Source organism: Crassostrea angulata, chromosome 8 (assembly GCF_025612915.1).
Source record: "Crassostrea angulata isolate pt1a10 chromosome 8, ASM2561291v2, whole genome shotgun sequence".
Classification (NCBI taxonomy): domain Eukaryota; kingdom Metazoa; phylum Mollusca; class Bivalvia; order Ostreida; family Ostreidae; genus Magallana; species Magallana angulata.
This window is the reverse complement of record NC_069118.1, coordinates 43,506,388-43,531,294: the sequence shown is the minus strand read 5'-3', so window position 1 is coordinate 43,531,294 and position 24,907 is coordinate 43,506,388. Positions and strand designations below refer to the sequence as shown.

The following is a 24,907-nucleotide window of genomic DNA, read 5'->3' as shown; positions in this document are numbered from 1 at the left end:
TTACCAACATACTAGTATTCTTTAATCTCATTTGAACTCCATGTTGGTGTTGTGTTCGTCGGCATTTAACATAATATTATGTATTTCAAAAATATGCAAATGCTTTTGTGTGAGAATGTAGGTTATGAGAAATAGATAAAACTAACACTAACTATTGTTCATGTCATGTGAAAAAACATTAACATGAAGTCCATTTGATTTTTGTACGTGAAATTACCTCATATGTTTGCTTGGTGGACATTTCTCAACACAGGTACATGTACACGTACATGTACATGTATGAATGTATGTATGGGATCTTTGTTTTTAAAGCCGGGTCTTAAAGAAACGGATATTAAGTTCAAAACATAAATCACCTCAGCTAGTCGATCCACGCAATATCTTCTGTGGTGATTTTTTTTAGAAGCGTCAAAACCAATAGGGGTAAAATATAAGCGCTATTTGAAGCCGCCCGCCGAATGGATTACTATAAGAGGTAACTATAAAATTGACACCAAATTCGAAGGCTTGTCAAGATTTTTTGGATGAGTCTGCCCCCCCCCCCCCACTTTCAAAAACGATGCTACGTGCCTGATAAATAAAATACATTGATTACAAATGTTTTTGTAAAGCTGATCTGCATATTGTCTCATTCTTACTAATGGTATGTGAAATGACAAAATGAATACATGTTACTCTTAAAGTGCAAACGAATACATATTGACATGTATAAATGCATAAACAAAAGATATTGATCCATATGAAATCAAGGAATTATTAAATGTAACTGAATTTAAGTTTCACTTTTTTCTCTTTTCCCTTGGACTTTTATCTAAATTCTTACATGTATTGGGTGTTGCTTTGCGTCTCTGAAATGTATCAGAATAAAATAGCATACTAGACAGGCAACGTTTTGCACTTTACGCTCCGTGTTAACCTAATTAGGAAACGCATATATCCAACATTAACTAATACACGTAGCATGTGTAGCGCTCAATGCAATAATTATGTTTCTTAATTGGTTCATTTTATTACCAGATTTTCAGAGAGAACTCCAGACCTCAAGTGCAAACTCAACTGAAGATCAAAATGTCAATCATCCTATGCAGCAAAGAGCAGGTTAGTTCACATGTACCTCATTGTATTATTTGATAGTGTTTGGCAAATCTTATATTCAAGATAGATATTCGATAACGATTCATTGACGTGTAATTTTTTTTATTGTTAACTGAAAGATAAAGTGAAAGTTTTTAGTGAACCTTATTTTGATATATTAATAGAAAGAACTCATAAATGCTTTGATAATAGGTTCTGATTCGATCAGATATGATATTATTTCTCTTTTTTTCAAGGCTTTCTAAACTCTCAATTAAAAAATATGGTATCGCTCGATCTGAACTAAGAGACATTTTGGAGTCAGGATTCTGAATAATTAACAAATTCAAATAATCACTCAATATAATATTAAGCAACTGCTTCGTAGAAAGAATGCGAGTTACAACATGTTTTAACTATGCATGATCTATTTTTCTTTTGTTACATCGTAAAATTGTGACTTTTGCAGAGCATAATTCTACAGATACAGATGGACCGATTTCTTTCGAAACTCAAATAAGGAACAAACTCGTTGGTAAGCATAATGAATTATCTTTATAATCTTTTGATCTGAAGAGAGAGAGAGAGAGAGAGAGAGAGAGAGAGAGAGAGAGAGAGAGAGAGAGAGAGAGAGATATTTTAGATTATAATCTGTTGATCTTAGGAGAGAGAGAGAGAAAGAGAGAGAGAAAAAGAAAGAGAGAGAGAAGAGAAAGAGATACTTTAAATTATTTTTTTTTATCTGAATAGAGAGAGAGAGAGAAAGAAAGAATGAGAGACTTTTGATCTGAATAAAAAGAGAGGAGAGAGAGATTACAGATAACTCATGTAATACGATAGTAAGTTGTACCTCTAAAAATCGTCATTTTACTTATAAGGTCGCTGCATAAGAGTGTATGTCAAAAACATGACTGCTCCACATCCAGCAAGATGCCTTAGACAAATTGACAGAAAGCACGTGGATTCATTGAAAGCCGCTTTCAGGAAAAGACCGGAGAACAATATAATCTTCTTTGGCAATATTCTCAAGGATGATTTCGATATCCGTTTATTAGGAACCAGTGGATATGTTAACGTCGAAACAATTGGTGGAAATCACTCCAGGGTAGCACTTCAGGAACTTTTAGAAGAAGGGATCAACATGTCCCCTACAGTGTACATGACAATATACAAAGGCTTATGCGATACAGAAGCTCTCAAGCTTGGGTTTGACCATAATGTCGGCCATGAGTTGGGGAGACCCACATCACCAGAAGAGCTAATGCTGTTGTTTAGACGTGAGCCTCTAAAACTTATCGATGAAGAGGAATTAAATAATCCACAGAACTCAAGTATGAAAACATGGAAACAAACATGTGCAGACATCCTGGGTATTACCAAAACAAAACTACACAATGTATACCATTGTATGTTATCGATTGCCACTGCATCCGCGTCATGCTGGGACCGGATTATTGATTTCATGTTTCTTTGGAAAGAAGAAAAAATTCGAAGAAAACCAAAAGGTGATATTAAGAAGACGCATTTTACCAAAATGAGTGCAGTATCAGAAGAAATGAGGATAACATTACTGACTGAGTTGAACGACGGGGACATCGATTGGGTTCAATTCAACAGCAAATGTTCTCAAGAAGCAAAGAAGTAAGTTTAGAACTTTAAAAGTATTGAAATATCTATTCTTATAAATCAAGACTTTTTGCCAATCAACTAAAAAATTCCTACACCAGCGTAACTGCTTACACCTTTGGTATTTCAACACGTGTTGTATGATGTCCGTAAGCTATAGTTGAATTTCAGTTGATTAATAATTATTGTAAAATTAATTAAAAGCCTAGTTTCATTTTCTATTAACCAGCTCGAAAAAGCAAAAATGATAGTAAAGTGGTGGAGACGATTTGGCGGATCCAAGTCAGTAGATCCAAGTCAGTGGGAAACATATCCGTGCAATAGATAACGTATACAGTGAATGTATTTATTAGGAACTTACTTGGATTATACATAGATGTTAAGAATTGACAAATGTTGAATAAAGAAAATAAGGCAATTCGCTTCTTGAATGCGTGATTTTAGTTTTGAAAGATAGAAGCTAGCGAAACGCGACCTCTGGCGAGAGAATGGAATAGAACTATCCAGAACGGGGTAACCCATTCGGTGCACCTCGGCCGATTCCGGTATCCTACATCGTACGGATCTGCAGAGGTGTGCCGAATGCGGGGTAACCAAGAACGCGGTTTTGTCTAATTAACGTCATCGCAAAAACATCATGCATTGCGGGCATATATTCATACCTTGATGGGACATCTTTGTTTAATATATAATATGGATCAAATTAATGCTATTTTAGTTTTGATCGTAATAATAAGTTTTCCACAACGGGGTGCCCAGGAACGCAGTTTGACTAATTTACACCATGGCAGAAAACATAGGGCGAGTTAACCATCGGGCAGATACTTTGGATATGACAACTGAAATTCTCATTTGGGACGGTGATAAATATTGTAGTAAAATTTAAAGAATTTTTTTTAGAGATATGACGTCCTAAATTCCCATTCATTAGATAAAAAAAAAAAACAAAAAAAAAACATTGTTATCATCTCCCACTCGGCTGCAACAAAAAAATTTCAGGCCATGTACATTTATATATCATCCAATTCAGTTTAGATTTTTCATTCCTTAGCTTGATATCCAGCGATGCAGTTCTGTTTTTTTTATATTTCAATTTTAAAGAATAGGTTTAGAAAACAATAGAGAAAAAAATCGTACACAAAATATATGCGGTTCAACATTTAAGCATTGTGTCATTAATGTGATAAATGTTAATTCCCGCAATTTTGCGGGATATCATCTAGTTTCTATTAAATATTTACATGTCATAGTTTTTGTATACATACTTTATAAATCTCTCCAAGTAAATAAATATCTATAAAGCATTAAATAATCATTTCCATTCTAATACCCTGTACAAGTATGTAATCTGTGAATTCAATTCAATTTTACAGGAGGCCAGAAATACAAAACAAAGACAAGCCTGAGGAATACGGAAGCGGATTGGAAGATTCCGAGATCCTCGACAACATGCCACCATCCGAACCTGTTTTCAACATAAATCCCGAGAACTAAGACATTAAAACATTAAGGGAAACTTGTAAATCCCTGCGAGATCAAGTAAGGGAGTTGGAAGATGTTATCAACAAACAAGCATCGGATAGTGTTAAACTAAAGGTCAATAAAAACATTTACATGTACATGTATATATTTTTTGGTTTGCATTTGCACTCTAAATTTTCCTTAAAGGGTTTTCCGAGGGGGGGGGGGTCAACTCCTTAATATCATTGCTCACACAGGGAGTGAAGTAGACCTTTATATCTAATGGATGTTGGAATTAAAAAATTGCTAGCTTGAGTAAATATGAAAACTTAATATGCATTCTAATGACAAAATAAAAATTTAATTTAACTTAAAAATTCAGGTTTATTAGTCACAACAAGGTTCAAAAAAAACCTTGCGAATTCTAAAATCAAATCTTTGAAAATTATTATTACAGCCATAATAACAAATGTACTTTTTGTATACACATATATCCATATAGTTTTAATATAACAATTCGTGTGGTTGTGAATTTGCGGATGAGTTTGTCTAGATACATCTAGATATATCAGTACTTTCTGTGTGATAGACTACAATTTATTCCGACAGACTACTAGTATTTGATAATGATCAAATACATCGATAATATGCTTATTGACCAAGTGGGTGATATAAAGATATTGCGGGTGAACTAGTTTGATACTGTATTCCCGGGCACACTCTCCCGGTGAAAATCTCCTCAGATAAAATGTTATAACTGATACAAGTCAATATTTTTAGAAAAAAATATTTGTCAATCAATATTTCAACAAAAATCGTGTTACTTAAACAGTTTCATACTTCGATTCATTGCTGTTGTAACGATTTTATGTTATGTAATGTTGAATCATGCGTACGGCACATGATAGCTGTGTTTGTATTGTCGCCTAGCAACAAGCGGAGATTGTCACGTGACCCACAGAGGGTATATAAACGAGCGCGTCGCAGCCGCAGCGTTCTCTTCCCTAGCAGAGTTCCAACGGAGAGGAATTGCGAGACTAAATTACGATTTGGTAGGTGGGTTGCCTTGAGAGAGAGGCTTACCACATTGATTATTATAGGACCAATCGTGTTTAACCACTAGTTGGTTATTATAGAGGCTGTCCTCTTGGAGGTAAGCCTAGTTAGTCGTCGCTGATACTCTACTAGTAGTATTAGGGAAGGGGTACGCCTTTGGTTAGAGGTTGTACACTGTCCGTCCTGCATAAGGCATTAACACAGTGACTGCCTCTACTAAGGGTTTGCCTCTTCAGTAGGTTATCCAGCTAGGGCGTGCCGCGGGTATTCACTACCGCCTGAATAAGGCATATAATAGTGTTTACCTCGTGGTATTAATAAAGTTACAATCCCGGCCGACCAGATTCATTTGTGATTTTACCCTAAGGGAAGGCCATTTTGTAAATATTTGTAGGCCAATTGTAATCACTAATCATTTTAGAGAGGAAAATTATTATTGTTCGATATTTTTTTTATATTCAACCCCCAGACCCTAGAATTGACTAGGTACGGACCCCTCGACACGTTACAAAAATAAATGGTGGCAGCGCGGTGGGATCTGGGTAACTGTTAAATTATTAGCTGATTACTGTATGTGAATTTTGGTCGGAATAAATTCTTTTGATTGTATTGTGTTTAATTTTAAAATTATGATGAGCGCATTAGAAAAAGAATTGCGGCAGTTGCATGACGGGTTGCCTAAGACAGCTGAGAAATCGCACGCCAGAGATTCAGGCATACCTGACAGCAGGCACACCACATTACTGGGTGAAAAGTCATATAAGAGTTCTGGTGCGAAACCTAAGCAATTAAAGAAGACCACCAGTTTTCTTGGAGATGACGAGCCTAGTTTTGTGGAAAACTTCAATGAGCTGACAAACCGCAAGCAACGTGTATCAAGTACACCATATATCGACTCTGCAGCCATTGATGACCCTGATGACTCAAGGCCTTACAAGGACAATGTAACACGCAGGCGTCAGAAAAAGGATGACAATGAGCCCGTCCGTTCAGGAGTTAAGGCAGACAAGTTTGATGGTAGTTCATCCTGGGTTGATTTCAAATCACATTTTGAAATTTGTGCCGCCCTTAACAAATGGTCTGTTTCAGACAAGGGGATGCATTTGGCGGTATCATTGAGGGGTCAAGCCCAGGGTGTATTAGGAAACCTACCAGAGGGTGAAAAGTGCAACTACAGACTATTGTGTAAGGCGCTTGAAGAGAGGTTCTCCCCGACAAATCAGACAGAACTCTATAGAGCTCAACTGCGTGAGAGACGACAGAAAGCCTCAGATTCATTGCCTGAATTAGGTCAGGATATAAGGAGGCTTACCAATCTTGCCTACCCAACAGCACCAGTTGAGGTAAAAGAGACGCTTTCCAAATAGCAGTTTATAGACGCCCTGAGAGATAGAGACATGCGTCTAAGGGTTCGACAAGCAAGGCCCATTGATCTCAATGATGCCGTGAGACATGCTGTTGAGTTGGATGCTTTTCAGGCGGCAGACCATCGAATGCACGACGGTCCAACCTATGCAAGGTCTACACAGAGTGATGAAGAAAAAGTTGTGTTTGATATGTAAATCATTTGAAATGCATTTTTAAGGAAAATTTTCTATTTGTTCTGCAAAGATAAGAAACTTTGTAGTTTGAGTACTGATGCTAAATAAATATTACTTGGTAGTTTTCACATTTTCTTTACATGCGGGTCGCATGTCATCGAAGGCGTGGGTAGTGTAACGATTTTATGTTATGTAATGTTGAATCATGCGTACGGCACATGATAGCTGTGTTTGTATTGTCGCCTAGCAACAAGCGGAGATTGTCACGTGACCCACAGAGGGTATATAAACGAGCGCGTCGCAGCCGCAGCGTTCTCTTCCCTAGCAGAGTTCCAACGGAGAGGAATTGCGAGACTAAATTACGATTTGGTAGGTGGGTTGCCTTGAGAGAGAGGCTTACCACATTGATTATTATAGGACCAATCGTGTTTAACCACTAGTTGGTTATTATAGAGGCTGTCCTCTTGGAGGTAAGCCTAGTTAGTCGTCGCTGATACTCTACTAGTAGTATTAGGGAAGGGGTACGCCTTTGGTTAGAGGTTGTACACTGTCCGTCCTGCATAAGGCATTAACACAGTGACTGCCTCTACTAAGGGTTTGCCTCTTCAGTAGGTTATCCAGCTAGGGCGTGCCGCGGGTATTCACTACCGCCTGAATAAGGCATATAATAGTGTTTACCTCGTGGTATTAATAAAGTTACAATCCCGGCCGACCAGATTCATTTGTGATTTTACCCTAAGGGAAGGCCATTTTGTAAATATTTGTAGGCCAATTGTAATCACTAATCATTTTAGAGAGGAAAATTATTATTGTTCGATATTTTTTTTATATTCAACCCCCAGACCCTAGAATTGACTAGGTACGGACCCCTCGACACGTTACACTGTATTAAACAAGACCCGTTTGGTTTTAATCAAAATATGACTGTTCCAGTACTCATATTTTGAAACAAATAATAACTAAATTGTTGGTGTTGTATTGAGATTTATAAGAAGCGAGTTAATAAGTTAATTAATAAATTAAATAAAACCAGAGAAATAAGTTGCCTTTATGGTTATTGAAGTGATCAATAGGACTCGTTTCATTTTTTGATAATTATTCATTGCACATTGTTGCACTTAAAGACCACAATAACGAATCTAATTTAAACTGCATCTTTATTTGTTCACCAACAATTTGTTCATATTTTAATGTATTTACAGGAGTATCAAAGGAGACTTAATGACACTGAGGAAAGGAATAAAGATCTCATATCAGACACCAAATTACTGTCTGTCAGAATCAAAACTTTAGAAAGTCAACTTCTAGATCTGAAGGTAAGCAAATGTGTAATTATTTTCAGTTTGAGGAACGAGCCAATTCTCATTATTACGCTTTTATGTTTCCTCATAAAACTGATAAGAAAAGAACTTTTTACTAATAAATGTAACTTGTCCTTTCATGGATAGCTGAACCATTAAATTTAATTTTGATTATATTTACATGTATATATATTTAGCCAAATTTCGCTGTATGAAATGTAAATTGTAAGTTTTATGTATTTATCTCTATTTTATAGGATCTACGAAAAGTTAACAAAGAGCTTAAAGAGGAAAACAGATGTCTAAAACAGGAAATTAAAGTTCTAGTTGAAAAACCTACAGAATCCAGTTTGATGCAGGCGAGTAAAATGTTTTGAAAACGGGTCATTGCATAACCAATTTCACCATACACTATGGTTCCAATAAATAAATAAATGAACACATTTCTTTCTTTTTGTAGAAGAGAAAACAGAAGATACATGTAAATAGCCAGGAGGAAACAATGACATCATGTGAAGTAGAGGTAATATGAAATTATAGCAGCAAAAATATATCACGTATACTTTTAACCAACTTAAAATCGTGTAAAATATTTAAATAAACAATTTTTAGACTTACCTTTTTATCAGCTAAGTTTTAGTAAATATGTAATGCAAAATCTGCTCTTAACTAAAATCATGATCTACAATCGTGCATATAAATACTACACGAAATGCGTTTAATCTTATCACTTAGAAGATACAATGTTTTAAAACAATCAAAAATCATCCAGGTGATGAAAATAAAAGTACTAGTATGTGACTTCTATGTAAATTATGATATCTTTATACTAAATCAAATTAGGTGGATTATTCTTTTTTTCTTCTTTTGTGGCATATTGAAATTTTCGGCTGTTTCGCCAATCACCCGTTAACATTTACACATTTTACAAGTGTTGAGCATGTTTATAAGTATAGATCAGTAATTCGTGAACTTGTAACCATCGTAACTGGGTTTTAAAGGAAATATTGGTGCAATTGACTCATAAAATATTTTGTTATTGAATTAATATATCATATAAATGCATACAGCAGGCGTTTACAATAAAGATATAAGGTGGAGAAAATAAAAAGATACTTAGTTAATTTTCATCTAAAGATAAAACCTTTTTAAAGGCTTATCTGATATGATGAGAAGAAGGTTCTACAACATTTATGATCTTCATAAATGTAACTAGAGCAGGGTTATTATTTTTTTATGTTACATTATCTGTTTAGAAAGTTCCTGTATATCAATTTTAAATCCTTTTGGACTAATCGTTCATAAAACAAAAACTTAACTAATATATATCTGTATTCCTTGCAGAAGAAGAAGACGCAGGAAACACAGCATGAGAGTAAAACGGTATCGACTAAAGTAAGTTTTATTGTTTCAATTAATCTGTTGAACAGCTTTTGGCTGTATAGTTAATGACAACTTTATAATTTTAAGGTCTTCTGTTTCCAACAAAAGGTCTTATTTTTTCTTTATTTTTTCCATAACAATTTTCCAGGTGATTCTTCAAAACAATCCATCCGATTTCTTAATATTTTTTCATAATTGAAAACTGTTTAAAGTGATTGGTTTTTACATGTTATAATTTCATCATTTCTTATTCCTATTTATTGTCAATTTACTACATTTTTACGATCCGATTTGTGCAGAGACATTTTCGGAAGTCATCCACCACTAAGTGATTATTTCTAGGATTGATAAACAAAAGGTTTAAGTTAAACAAGATGGTGTTTCCTTATACCAAAAGCAAAGAGCTAGGTAGATCGCTAAAGCACCAAAATCTCACAAAATTTTCACAAAAATTGCACTTTTTTATACAAAGCCTCTCTAAATGAAACAAGACGTAAAACACCTTGAGCAAAACTTGTGCAAAATCACAAGACGTATTTAATGGTATCAATAGGCGCGATTCCTGTAAATAAATGATCTGTTGGGTCGAACAGTCTGTAATTAATTTCTCAAGAACTGTTGGTAATTTGTTGACCAAAAATGTTTATCCAGATCTAATACAACTGTTTGACCTTTTAAACGGAATTTTTAAAAGACAATATGGTAACTTCAGGGACAAAATTCATGAAATTATGATTATGACAGTATGTAACAAAAATGCTTTTTAAATCACTATGGAGATGGCATCTGAAATTACTGGCATCTTTCTCTCAAAACTCAGAGACAGTAAGTAAAAACAATAGCACTTATATATTAATTAACACATATTCAACTTTTCCTAGATTATCATGGCGCTGGTGGAGTACAATGATAAAAAGGTTTACCTCGGAGAATTGTCATCCGGGAACGATTTTACATTTGCAAGGTCACCACTTGGAAAATTGGAATTCCAATCATTTGGACCCAAACAAAGGATACAAGTTTCATACTAAATCCACGAGATAGAGTTAAATTAGATCCCGCCTTTATTGTCTGCAAGTTTGAATGCCAAAAAGTGAAAAACAATCTTATCATTGAGGAAAGGCACAAGACAAGTATGATAAAAGGAATTGCAAATTACAATAAGAAGTAACTTGTTTCTTTGACTGAGTTATTCAGATTAAGTCGTTCATATGATTATTTGTGCACCGTTTTAGATCACCTGAGCCAAAGGCTCAAGTGAGCTTTTCTGATCACAATTTGTCCGTTGTCTGTCGTCGTCGTCGTTGTTGTCGTCGTCGTCGTTGTAAACTTTTCACATTTTCATCTTCTTCTCAAGAACCACTGGACAGATTTCAACCAAATTTGGCACAAAGCACCACTAGGTAAAGGGGATTCAGGTTTGTTCAAATAAAGTGCCACGCCCTCTTTAAAGGGGAGATAATTGAGAATTATTGAAAATTTGTTGGTATTTTTCAAAAATCTTCTTCTCAAAAACTATTCGGCCTGAAAAGCTGAAACTTGTGTGGAGGCATCATCAGGTAGTGTAGATTCAAGTTTGTTCAAATCATGGTCCCCGGGAATAGGGAGGGGCCACAAGAGGGGTATCAAGTTTTACATAGGAATATATAGAGAAATCTTCTTCTCAAAAACAACCCGGCCAGAAAAGCTCAAACTTGTGTGGAGGCATCCTCAGGTAGTGTAGATTCAAGTTTGTTCAAATCACAGTCCCCGGGGGTAGGGAGGGGCCACAAGAGGGGGATCAAGTTTTACATAGGAATATATAGAGAACATCTTTAAAAATCTTCTTCTCAAAAACTATTAGGCCAGGAAAGCTCAAATTTGATTGGAAGCATCCTCAGATAGAGTAGATTCAAGTTTGTTCAAATCACAGTCCCCGGGGGTAGGGTTGGGCCACAATAGGGGGATCATGTTTTACATATGAATATATAGAGAAAATCTTTAAAAATCTTCTTCTCAAAAACTATTAGGCCAGGAAAGCTCAAATTTGATTGGAAGCATCCTCAGATAGAGTAGATTCAAGTTTGTTCAAATCACAGTCCCCGGGGGTAGGGTGGGGCCACAATAGGGGGATCATGTTTTACATATGAATATATAGAGAAAATCTTAAAAAATCTTCTCAAAAACTATTCGGCCAGAAAAGCTCAAATCAAAATGGAAGCATCCTCAGGTAGTGTAGATTCAAGTTTGTTCGCCACAATTGGGGGATCAAGTTTTATATAGGAATATATAGAGAACATTTTTAAAAATCTTTTTCTCAAAAACTATTAGGCCAGGAAAGCTCAAATTTGAGTGGAAGCATCCTCAGGTAGTGTAGATTCAAGTGTGTTCAAATCATAGTCCCCGGGGGTAGGATGGGGCCACAATTGGGCGATCAAGTTTTACATAGGAATATATAGAGAAAATCTTTAAAAATATTCTGGGAAAGTTTTCGGTCCAAAACCCAGTACTTAGTGTGAAAGCACAGGTTATGCAGATTTATGTTTGATGAAACCATGATTCCCTAGAGAAAAGTGGGGCCACGAAATGGGAGGGGGGGGGGTATATAGGAATAGAGAAAAATCTTCTTACAGTTACAAGAACAAAAGGGGCTTGGTATTTACCAAAAAATAAGCGGTGGACAAAATTGGCAGATTTTTAATTTTTTTTAGTAAGATCTACTGTACTCAGTTGTCAAGATATTTTGATAATGTAATGCTAATTTGATCAGAATTAAGGCAACTGTTGCTCAGGTGAGATGTGGCCCCTGGGTCTCTTGTTTATTTCTGCATCCTTGTTCATCGTCACGTGCAGGCTATAGAATATCTACTTTATTGTATAACTAGAAAGAAATATCAGATTCATTGTTAAGTAACAAAATATTTTGTTAGAATTTTTGTGTGTGTACTTAACGAGTGTAATCAAGGCACTTATATGTTTATAGTTTATAGCAAATTCACCAAATATTTGATTTATATAACATTTGGCAAAATTATACTTTATTTTTAACGACTTCTCGTAAATGTATATCAACGGATACTTGTTATAGTTGCTGACTATAGTTTTTTTATAGTACTGTTTTTGTTATTCTACACACATTGTGTATTTTCATTAATACCGTTAAATGGTGGAGGAATTGATGAATCCTCCAAGTGTAATTGAAATTTGTTTTAAAGACAACCCAAAGTATATACCAATTTGGTGAATGCACCAACACTATGAATGTGGAGTTGTCAAATGGAAGACCAATTCAATGTTGTATTTCTTTATATAATGGAGGTTTTTGGTGGAAGCACCAAGTTTCAAATTTTACTGAATTGGTGGGACCACCAAGTATTTAATTGCACTAAAATAATGAATAGGCAATTATGAAAAAGACCCACTTCGAGTTGTAAATCTTTTAAATAGTCAGTGTTCGGTGGAAGCACCAAGTTTGGAATTTTACTGAATTGGTGGAACCACCAAGTATATGGTTAATTTTAAAATTATTACATTAAGTCCTATTCAAAACCCCAAATAGTGGAGTATTCGGAAATTTGAATATAAATTGGTGGCTCCACCAATATAAGTAGTTTTTCTTTATCAACAAATGATTGTGAATTTGGTATTGGTGAGAACACCATTTCTGTTCAACATTGATATTTTTGGTGGCTCCACCAAGTTAAATACTTTTTGTTTATCAACAAACGATTGTTAGCTTGGTATTGGTGAGAACACCAAATCATTCATGTTCAACATTGATATTTTTTTAATTTGTGGAATCACCAAGTTTAATGAATAATGTAAAATTTATAGAATAGGTTTTTATTGCATAGTCAATACAATTGGTGGGTCCACCAACGTAATAAAACTTTGTAAATTATGGAATGAATAGTTAAGATATCGGTGGTTCCACCAAATTTTGTTAATTTTCCATAAATATTTAAGACTGGTTTTCATTTTTATGCATTTGTTTATGCGTCAATAAAAGAATTTAGAGTAAACTTATGTTCATTGTCAAAAATGAAAAGCATTCATATTTCAATATGAACTGTAAAAAAAGAGGATTTGAATAGAAAATCCTCTATCTTAATAGAAACAGTTAATTGCTCTGCTGCTAGCGCATCATGGAAAATATGCAAGCAGAGCAGTTGCTATTCATAATGCCGTGTTCACTAAATAATCGTTGTTTATTACTTATATTTGCATTTTACCACTAGCAAATACCCTGCATTACCCTAAACTTTGACATTTACGTTAGCTGTTCCATCAAAAATAAACGTTCAGACTGTAATGTATTGTTTTACTCCACATAGATTTGTTAACAAAATCAATGATATGTTATAACAGTAATTCCTTTAGAATGTTAATATAAGACATGTTTTAAATACATACATTTTAGGGAGTTGGAGAAAAACACATGATGTATTGTATAGTGGTTTAAATCTATAACGTCATTGAAAAGTATATGAAGTCACACCTTTATGACGTCATAGTACGCAAACAGTTAGGTACATAAATCATGGTATAGTTAGAAAGAGTTATCTTTCCTTTTACATTGAATTTTGTGCATGAAAATATAAAAATCAAACAGTTCAGTTTTATTTAGGCACATTTTTATTATGCAATAACAAATGACATTTGTAATTAATTTAAATTAAATATAATTAAAACTAAAATACCTTGTATTTTATTTTAAACTTTAGATAATTTATATTAAACACCACATACAGTATTTGTTTTTCTTTTTTATTCACTATATATATAATTAAAAATCAGTATATAATTGTTGAGAATTCGCTACCTGAGAGTCATTGGGGGCAATTGCGCATACAGACAGAGCAATTGCGATTATAGAGTAATGATTGCAGCTCCTCGGTATGGGCTTACAGTGGGAAAGAACAATGGATATGCAAAAATATGTAAATATACATACACTTCCTCAGATCTGAATGGTCGGTCAGTGATTATATAATAGCTACATGTATATACTGTATACAGTCCTGCTTGACAATTTGCAGTGCACGGTAGCGAGAGTAAGAACAATGAGTTGACAGACACACGTGTACTTGTATATACACACACGTTCTCAGGTCTGGAAGCTCGGTAATGCTACACAATAATGCAATAATGTTGTTTAAACACCCCTTATGACTTTTTCTCAATCTGTCAAGTAAAGAAACAAGAAATTGAAAATTTCAATTTTTCAGTTCTGAGAATTTCAAACATGAAACGATTGAAGAGCTTTAAATTCAGAACATTATTTGGCACAGTAATATGAATTGAAACTGTATATTGCTCTATTATATTTTTCATTTTTCAAATGAAGTAAAATTTAAATAAATGCCTGATATTTTTTCTGATCTGAAAGCCGAACTATTCTTTAAGACAATGCATGTGTGTATAATTAAATGGTACCCCGTTACCGGCATTTGCATACAGTCATTCATTAACGGTATCATTGCTCTATACAGTGTATATGCATGTAGACAATTCTATACAATAATGCATATAAATAACTAAACTGGAAAAAGCACATTAGCTGATAGAAGTTAAAAGTGGCAATGGACCGGTCTAATCCCCCTTTCCGAAAAAAATCAACTCTCTCTCTTTCTCTCTCTCTCTCTCATGATTTATAAAAAAAAAAACAATGCTGACAGCAATTATCAGCGATTTACATGAAATCCATAAAGGCTGTTTAACTCTATGCATCATTACACTGGTCAAAACAGTCAAAATATAGGTGATCATTTTGATCGGTGTGTGGTTATCTGCACATGCTGATCATGTTGTGTTATTATGCGCTTTATCTCAGTCAGGTTTCATGGCACAAAACATTGCAGATTTCTCGCATTCCTCCACTTAATTTTTTTTTTTTTTTTTTTTTTACAAATAACAGAACACGCAATCTAATAAAAATTAGATGCTAGATCCGCTCGCTTACTCGCTCCATCTAATTAAAATTAGATGCTAGATCCTCTCGCTTACTCGCTACACAATTTGTGTAGCGAGTAAGCGAGCGGATCAAACATCTAATTTTAATTAGATTGCAGAACACGGTCATTTTTTTTTAAATGCATGTAATAAAATAAGCGGTTTATCGGTATACAAGTATATCTTGATTTGTGTCAATGTTGAGTCACAATTATTCACGTTTGTAATAATATTGCCCTCTATGAAATGCAAAGAAAAACAAACACCGTCTAAAACATAAATGCTCAATATAAATTTTAAGAAATCCGAATTAATTAAGATCTATTTATTTACTTAGAGAGCAGTTAAAGACCGTACAGAGGATGTCAGGGGCATGCACAGGGGCATACAGTGGCTTTCAGGGGATGACAGGGGCGTACAGGGGGTGACAGGGGCTTATAGTGGCACACAGGGGATGTGTACAGGGGCGCACAGGGGATGACAGGGTATACAGGGGCTCTGTAAAGTTGCACACAGGGGATGTACAGGGGATGACAGTGAAAACACAGGGGGTGACAGGGAAAGACAGGGGGTTTTCATACGGACATGGTTTTTTAGAGCCAGTAGTGTTAAGAAAAATACATGTATATCATCTTCAACGCACTTTCGCAAGGGCATAACCTGCATGGATACTTTTGATATTTTACACAGTGATCAAGACTGTTTTGAAGTAACCGAAAAATGCTGCTGCTTTGTTTTATTCTCCGGATTTTTCTTATTCGTTGATGAAAAATGACGTGATACCCGGTAAATGATGGATTGTCGAGTGTATTTTTTGGATATAACGTTGTAATTAACTCGATTCCAATAAAGCAGCAGTTTGTTTTCGGTGGAGGAGATCACATTTAAACTATACATGCAAAACAAATAAATGTGCAACGAAGGTATGCCCTTCCGATATTGAAAAATATGTGTGACATAGTAAAATGTTTATAAATACCGATGTCACGTGATAGGCACGTGGTGACTCTAAATGCACACGTGTGTCGTAACACATGGATCACTAGAGTTAATATAATAGTATTTTGGAAAAAGTTGTAAGCGAGTTTGGATTAATACGACCATCACATTTGAAGTTCGTTTTAGATGACATATTTCTTAGTAATTTGAGCATATGCAACCTTAACAGTGCTGCGAGGCAGTGCTGCTAGCGCATCATGGAATATGCCAACAGAGCAATTGCTATACATTACGCCATGTTCAGTAAATAACATTGTTTATTTTTTAATTATTTACTTTCTCTTCCGGATATTATAGACTATGACTGATTGATATCCATACGCCGATAAACGACATTAATTGATAATTTGACTGCAAATATTCATTATAACTAAAAAGTACTGGAATATAGTAATTAATTACGCGTTGTACGGTCATAAACACCTTTGCGTTGCTGGGTACTATTGTTTATACATTTGAAAAAGCTCAATGTTAAAATTGCAAATGATCAAATGATGTATTTACTTACCGGAAAGAACTGTAGAATGATTTTTTAAAATAGAAAAAAAAATATTACTATTATATTCCATAAAATGCATCAATATTGAACGAAAAAAAAACCAAATAACTTCAACATTGAATGAAATAAAAAATGAAATAACTGAAAATATTTTTTTTCTCTGACGCACAAAACATGTAAAATAGTTTAAAATTGAAATTTTTTTGGTAAATCATATGCATTTTGTAATGCTATGAAAAATTGAAATGTATGTAGTATATTATATTGTATATAGCAAAATTGTAAAGGCTTTAATTGGCTACATGCTACAAACTTTCATGCATATAACAAATAAAGTAGTATCAAATGGGAATCGAAGCGTGAAAAAAATCCATAGGTAGCAATGCTTACATACATGTACAAAGATTAACAGATAATTTGATTAGATGTGTATGTTGATGATTATAAGTATTTTAAATGATATTAGTTACTTTCTTTTTTGCATATTTTAAACTATTACTAAATGAAGGCCATACGCCAATAAACTATATTAGTTGACAATTTAACTGCAAAAACCTCATTATAACTTATTCTGATGTTAATACCGCACTGGAAATATAGTATTTCACTACATGTTGCACAGTCATAAACAACTTTGTGTTGCTGGATAGTATTCTTTATACATATGGAAAAGCGTTATCGTTATAATTGCAAATGATCAAATTAGGCTTTTACTTACCGCATAAAACATGAGCGAAGACTAGACAATCAAACATATAACTATTATATTTAACAAAAAGCATCAACATTGAAAGAAATAACAAATAAATAATTGTAAAAATTGACGTCAACATTGAATAAAATCAAAAATGAAATGATTGTAGTTACTTTTTTTCATCGACGTACCAAATATTATTTATGTACTAAATCACTGAAAGAATGTGACAAATTCATGTAAAACAGTGAAAATTGAAATTCACTTTGCATATTATATGCATTTCGTAATGCTGTGAAAAATTCAAATTTATTTAGTATATTATATTGTTAAAACCAAAATCCTGAGGTTTTAATTGGGTACATTCTACAAACTTGTATACATGTAAACATCAAAATAGTATTAAACGGGAATACACGCTTGAAACAAATCCATACATAGCAATGCTAACATAAAAGGTGAAAAGATATTTTAACTGAATATGTATTTTGAAGATTATAAGTATTTTAAATGACATTATTCACTTTCTCTTCTGGATATTCTAAACTATTACTAAATAACATCCATACGCCTATAAACGACATTAATTGACAACTTAACTGCAAAGACTTCATTATAACTTATTCTGATGTTAATACCGCACTGAAAATATAGTATTTCACTACATGTTGCACAGACATTAACAACTTTGTGTTGCTGGATACTATTCTTTATACATTTGGAAAAGCTAATCGTTATAATTGCAAAGAATCAAATTATGCTTTAAGTTACCGTAGGGCTCTGTCGTATTATATTTAACAAAAAGCATCAACATTGGACGAAATAAAAAGTAAATAAGTTGTAAAATGAATAAAATAAAAATGAAATAATTGAAATTATTGTATAGTATATGCATTTTGTAATGCTGTGAAAAAAAAGATTAATGAAATATATTATATTGTTAACAGCAAAATCCAGAGGTTTTAATTGGGTACATACTACAAACTTGCATTTAACAATCAAAAAAGTATTAAAAGGGAATAAACACTTAAAAAAATCCATACGTAATAATACTAACATACAAAGGTTAAAAGATATTTCAATTAAATATGTATTTTAAAGATTATAAGTATTTTCAATGATATTATTAATTTTCTTTTCTTGATACTTTAAATTATTACTAAATTATATATATATATATATATATATATATATATATATATATATATATATATATATATATATATATATATATATATATATATATATATACCTTTAAATGACATCAATTGACAATTTTACTGCAAAGATTTCATTATAACTTTTTCCGATGTAAATAACGTACTGAAAATATAGTTTTTTTACTACACATTTCACAGTCTTAAAAAAATTGTTTTCCTGGGTTCTATTATTTTTACATTTGACAAGGCTCATCGTTATTATTTCAAATGATCAAATTATGCTTTCACTTACCGGAGGGAGTTGGCGCTGTCGCTAAAATATATGTTTCATTAGAAAATCAAAGTATATAATTAAGATATTTAATAAAATGCATCCACATTGAACGAAATAAGAAATGAATTAGTTGTAAAAATTGACCTCAATTTTGAATAAAATTAAAACGGAAATAATTAAATGATTTTTTTCATCGACGTACAAAATATAATTAATGTACTCAAGCACTGAAACAATGCGACAAATACATGTAAAACAGTGAAAAATTCAAATTCATTTTGTATATTATATGCATTTTGTAATGCTCTGAAAAAATGAAATTTATGTAGTACATTATAATGTTAATAGCAAAATCTATAGATTTTAATTGGGTACATATTACAAACTTTTATACATGTAACAATCAAATTAGTATTAAACGGGAATACACGCTTGAAAAAAAAATCCGTAAGCAGTAATGTTTACTTAAAGGTTAACTAAATATGCATTTTGAAGATAATAAGTATTTTAAATGATATTATTTACTTTCTCTTCTGGATATTTTAAACTATTACTTAATGATATCCATACGCCGAGAAACGACATTGATTGACAATTTTACTGCAAAGACTTCATTATAACTTATTCTGATGTAAATAGTGTACTGAAAGTATTATAATAGTATTTCACTACACTTTGCAAAGTCTTAAACAATTGTGTGTAGCTTGGTACTGTTGTTAATACATTTGAAAAAGCTCATCGTTATAATTGCAAAGGATCAAATTATGTTTTTCCTTTCCTTGAATTTTTCGCGCTATTGTAAAAAAAGTTTTATTAGAAAATAAAGCATAAGATTAAGTTTTAAAATTGACATTAACATTGCATAACATTTTAAAAAGATCTAGATTTGTTTTACCAATTTATTAAACGCTAAAGGGTACCAATTATATTTTAATTTTATCAGATCATTTGACAATTTTGAAAAGTATTATTTTTTTTTAATTTTAAGACAAAACTTCTATTTACAATATAAGAAGAGATAAACGTTAAAATTCTGTTACTCTATGTCCACTAGAATAAAATTTTAATTTTACTTGCACATCTATTGGAATGCCCCAATTACCGGGTGTATCCCAATATATGACGTGGCTAATCATTGAATTATAAGAAGAGTTTTGAGGACTTAGTTTTTTAGGAGTGAGAAACGTCAGTTTTTTGCTATTATTTGACTTCCTGGATAAAATTGAAATTGTCAAATCCTTATTGTACATCTATATAGGAAGACCCAACGGAGATGACATAGCTACTGCAAAAATCGTAAGATGAGTCTTAAGGATTATATTGTTTGGCCAAAAAAGTCCTATTTTGTTTCTCATTGACCGATGTGTCCAACAAATGAATTCCGAAACCAAAATATGCCTCAACATGACACCTCCAATAGTAAATGTATTCTAGTAGATTGTTTGGCTACTGCAAAAAATGAAGACTTTTTAAATCAGACTTTTGTAAAAGAATGTCTTTTTCTGCCTTAAAAATAATGATCCCCAGATCAAAATTGAAAATTCCAAAACTTTATTGCGCATCTATAGGATACTCCAAAACATATCCCAAGATATGAGTTGCATACTGTTGAAAATGTAAGGTGAATTCGAGGATTCACGCTTTTTTGTGAAAAACGTTATTGTTTATTATTATTAAGGTCTTCCGTTTCCAACGGAAGACCTTATTGTTATTGCTTTGTTTCTTTTTCCCTGTTATTAAGGTCTTCCGTTCCCAACAGAGGACCTTATTGTTATTGCTTTGTTTCTTTTCCCCTATTATTAAGGTATTCCGTTTCCAACGGAAGACCTTATTGTTTTCGTTCGGTTTCTTTTTCCCTATTCTTTTTTTCTTACAAATTGTGTGTACACGGTTTCTCAGTAACTACTTGGTCGATTTACGTGAAACTTTCAGATCTGACAGATATTGCTCTGAACCTTATTGGATTTTTTTTTTAATTGTGACATCACTTCCGGTTTTGAGATATTATTAGTTCAACGATTTTTAGAGGGTCGACTTGTCCACGAAGGTTCTCATACACTAAAAAAGATATTGAGTTCAAAATTTCAGGAATGATAGTCAATAGAATGTAGATATGTAATAGGGCATTTATAATTTTTCAGCACAAAAAGCGCCGAAGCTCGTCAGGGCTCCAAAAATGGGATAAAAAAGCGTTGTAATTTTGCATAGTTTTCTTAGTTTATTTTTTTCCCGGAAATATTTTGTTAAGACATGTAGAGCAAAAAAGATTTATGTTTAAAAGATCTTTCATTGGACATCAAGAAAAAGGAGCTGGCCCCTCAAATTAGGGACCTAGAGTTCTTGAAAGTAATCGCTCTATAACTCAAAAACGGTTCAGATTTCAATATGGCGGTCGCTGCAAAAGTTGTTCATTATGACCTTATTAATGTCGTTACAATAATATTTTGTTCGGGTATTGCGTAATATGAGAGTAAAAAGCTTGACTTGTTACAATGAATTTGTGTTTTATTTGGCAAATAAACGGGGTATTTGTGCGTATAACTGACATACCAGTTTACATACGGAAAGCGTTTAAAAAGTTTATTTATTTTCTAGTGAAACACATTATGGATAAAAAAGAAACCTGCTTCTATGCAATGCATTTGAGTCGCATTTAAAATCTAGCTGGATTCCGAGCTGTGTATGTGAACGATAACGTATCCGATCCCTTGCCCGCGGCCGAGGAAATAGGTCGATGCTAGCTGGACTAGCGAGTGGTCTTCCGTTTTTTAATACACAAGATTTGCGTCTTGCTGTAATGCACACATGGGTTTATCTATGTAGCTGCAAACTCAAAAATTCCGATTTTAACGATTTAAATAGTAAATAAATAAGAGTATACCTTTACCTACTACCATAGACAGTGTACCAGCTTACATTCGGAAAGTGTCTAAAAAGTTTAATTCTTTTTAGGGAAACGCGTTATGGGTAAAAGAACTGCTTCTATGCAATGCATTTTAGTCGCATTTAAAATCTAGCTGAATTCCGAGCTGCATGTATGTAAGTTCACGTATCCTTCCATTGCCCGCGGCCGAGGAAACAGGTCGCGGCAGGACTAGCGAGCGGTCTACCGTTATCCAATACACGAAATTTGCGCCTGGCTGTAATGCACACAAGGGTTTATTTATGTAGCTGCAAACACAAAGAATTCCGATTTTAACGATAATATAAGAGTAAATGAAAAAATATTAGACCATTACCTACGAAATAATGCTGTTTTGACCTCGTAATTAAAAAAAATATATAGATATTATGAATGTCAATGAAAAAAGGCGTTCACTGTGATCGTGTCTATGTCATAAAATAGTGTTACTGTTGGAAATATCAAACTGAAAACATTTCAAACCCAGCAGGTTGAGTGTACTTTTACACAACACGGGTCGGGAAACGCCGCACAAGTGGACAACCGATTCGCAGTAGTCTAGTACACATGCTTCTCGTGTTTACATGTATACGTTATCACACATTGAGTTGTTGTTAAATTATTTCAATTTCAATTATATTGGTTAACGCTGCATCAAACCATTGATCTAAATCATAATGCATAAAATAAAGAAAAAAACCTGCCATCAATGAATATACTACAACGCTTTACAGTCGTACGGGTTGAAATGTAAATTCATTCATCGGTGTCTATTTATTACATTTTGCTGCTGGGAATTTAATGCATTTACTACCCATTTTAACAAGAGAGAGAGAGAGGGAGAGAGAGAGTGAGAGAGAGAGAGAGAGAGAGAGAGAATTAAGCATGGTGTAGTTAGTTAAAGTTGAAATATATTTAATTAAGTAGAACAAGGATTATGAACATTTCAGCGTGGTTTACAATAAGAGGGTAAAACGACCACGAATATTGCCCGCGGCCGAGGAAACAGGTCGCGGCAGGACTAGCGAGCGGTCTACCGTTATCCAATACACGAAATTTGCGCCTGGCTGTAATGCACACATGGGTTTATTTATGTAGCTGCAAACACAAAGAATTCCGATTTTAACGATATTATAAGAGTAAATGAAAAAATATTAGACCATTACCTACGAAATAATGCTGTTTTGACCTCGTAATTAAAAAAAATATAAAGATATTATGAATGTCAATGAAAAAAGGCGTTCACTGTGATCGTGTCTATGTCATAAAATAGTGTTACTGTTGGAAATATCAAACTGAAAACATTTCAAACCCAGCAGGTTGAGTGTACTTTTACACAACACGGGTCGGGAAACGCCGCACAAGTGGACAACCGATTCGCAGTAGTCTAGTACACATGCTTCTCGTGTTTACATGTATACGTTATCACACATTGAGTTGTTGTTAAATTATTTCAATTTCAATTATATTGGTTAACGCTGCATCAAACCATTGATCTAAATCATAATGCGTAAAATAAAGAAAAAAACCTGCCATCAATGAATATACTACAACGCTTTACAGTCGTACGGGTTGAAATGTAAATTCATTCATCGGTGTCTATTTATTACATTTTGCTGCTGGGAATTTAATGCATTTACTACCCATTTTAACAAGAGAGAGAGAGAGAGAGGGAGAGAGAGTGAGAGAGAGAGAGAGAGAGAATTAAGCATGGTGTAGTTAGTTAAAGTTGAAATATATTTAATTAAGTAGAACAAGGATTATGAACATTTCAGCGTGGTTTACAATAAGAGGGTAAAACGACCACGTATTTTGACAGATTCAGCGACAAAGAGTTAAAAAGAGATTGATACAAACAAAACTGCGATTATATCTTGTAGGAGATAAAAAATAATTAATCTATGTTTGCCATAAATACAAAATTTTATTATAAGAATATTTTAACATTTAGATCCGCCGAATATTTCCATTTCCCTTCATTGTTTGGTGCCTATTTAAGCTGCATGTTCCGATTTGTCGGCCATTACAGTATCAAATTCTTTTCCATGCAAACCAAATGAATGATCTTACAAAGTTATTGGCGTATTTACACGGAAATGCTCTCCTTTTAACGTAAAAGATATTCAAAGTAAATTAATAAAAAATACATCAAGGTAATATTTAGAAAAGAAAACCGTTTGGTTTCATCCTCCGTATAATTGGGTTTATTCATCCTGCATGTTCAGCATCGATTATAAACAACGTTAACTTAAAAACTATTAATCAACAAATGTACCTGCTTTATTTTTGTTCTTTTGAATAGTCTTACTGTATATTTTATCTGTTATAATAGATCATATATACAAAAAGGACAAATGTCAAAGTCGTAATACAATCATACTAGCTTCGACGTAAGGAGCCAGTTTAAACACGAGGCGAAATAACGCGAATCCCTTTTATGTCGTTTATTTTGTAAATAAATTTGTACATTGTACAGCAGAATTTGTCTTATCCGGCGAAGGGTGGTTCTAAAAAAATTGGCCGGATAAGACAACGCCCGGTTTAGAGGACATTTGTTGCAAATTAATATTATAGAATTAAATGCAGTAGGTCTTGATCGTGCATATTCTTGCAACATTTTCAATTCCTCTGAAATATATTAGATTTCATCGATTTTATTTACGGTACAAATTTTCATTTTTATACTGTTTTTTTGGAAAACCCAGGCAATAAATCCATAACGGAATACATACATGTACAATGGAAATACTTTTTCAATCAAATAATCGTTATTGATAATTTTTAAAACATCCGCTTTACCTGTAAAGTGCATGCTTAACTGGAAATTGTTAAACAAACATTAACATACATGTATTAACAGATGGCTCAAATACCTAATAACGAGAATTGTTTTGATGCATGGAACAATTGTAAATATTAATATAAATGAGAATTTTATTTTAAAAAATGAGCATTTTGATAGAATAATATGCAACTCTGTACGTGTAGCCATACCACGGGGATAAC

At 33.3% G+C, this 24,907-nt stretch overlaps 1 protein-coding gene across 1 annotated transcript; it reads left to right on the top strand.

Moving 5' to 3' along the window:
• Positions 1–986: 986 nt before the first annotated feature.
• On the top strand, positions 987–2,719 carry LOC128161183 (uncharacterized). The gene is made up of 3 exons (XM_052824413.1): positions 987–1,098; positions 1,544–1,609; positions 1,953–2,719. Exons 1-3 carry the CDS (start codon positions 987–989, stop codon positions 2,717–2,719), a joined length of 945 nt encoding a protein of 314 aa, XP_052680373.1.
• The last annotated feature ends 22,188 nt before the right edge of the window (positions 2,720–24,907 follow it).

Coding starts and splice junctions, on each gene's coding strand:
- LOC128161183 (XM_052824413.1), top strand. CDS start 987: ATGTTTCTTAATTGGTTCATTTTATTACCAGATTTTCAGAGAGAACTC. Junction 1,099..1,543: donor TCCTATGCAGCAAAGAGCAG/GTTAGTTCACAT, acceptor TGACTTTTGCAG/AGCATAATTCTACAGATACA. Junction 1,610..1,952: donor AATAAGGAACAAACTCGTTG/GTAAGCATAATG, acceptor TTTACTTATAAG/GTCGCTGCATAAGAGTGTAT.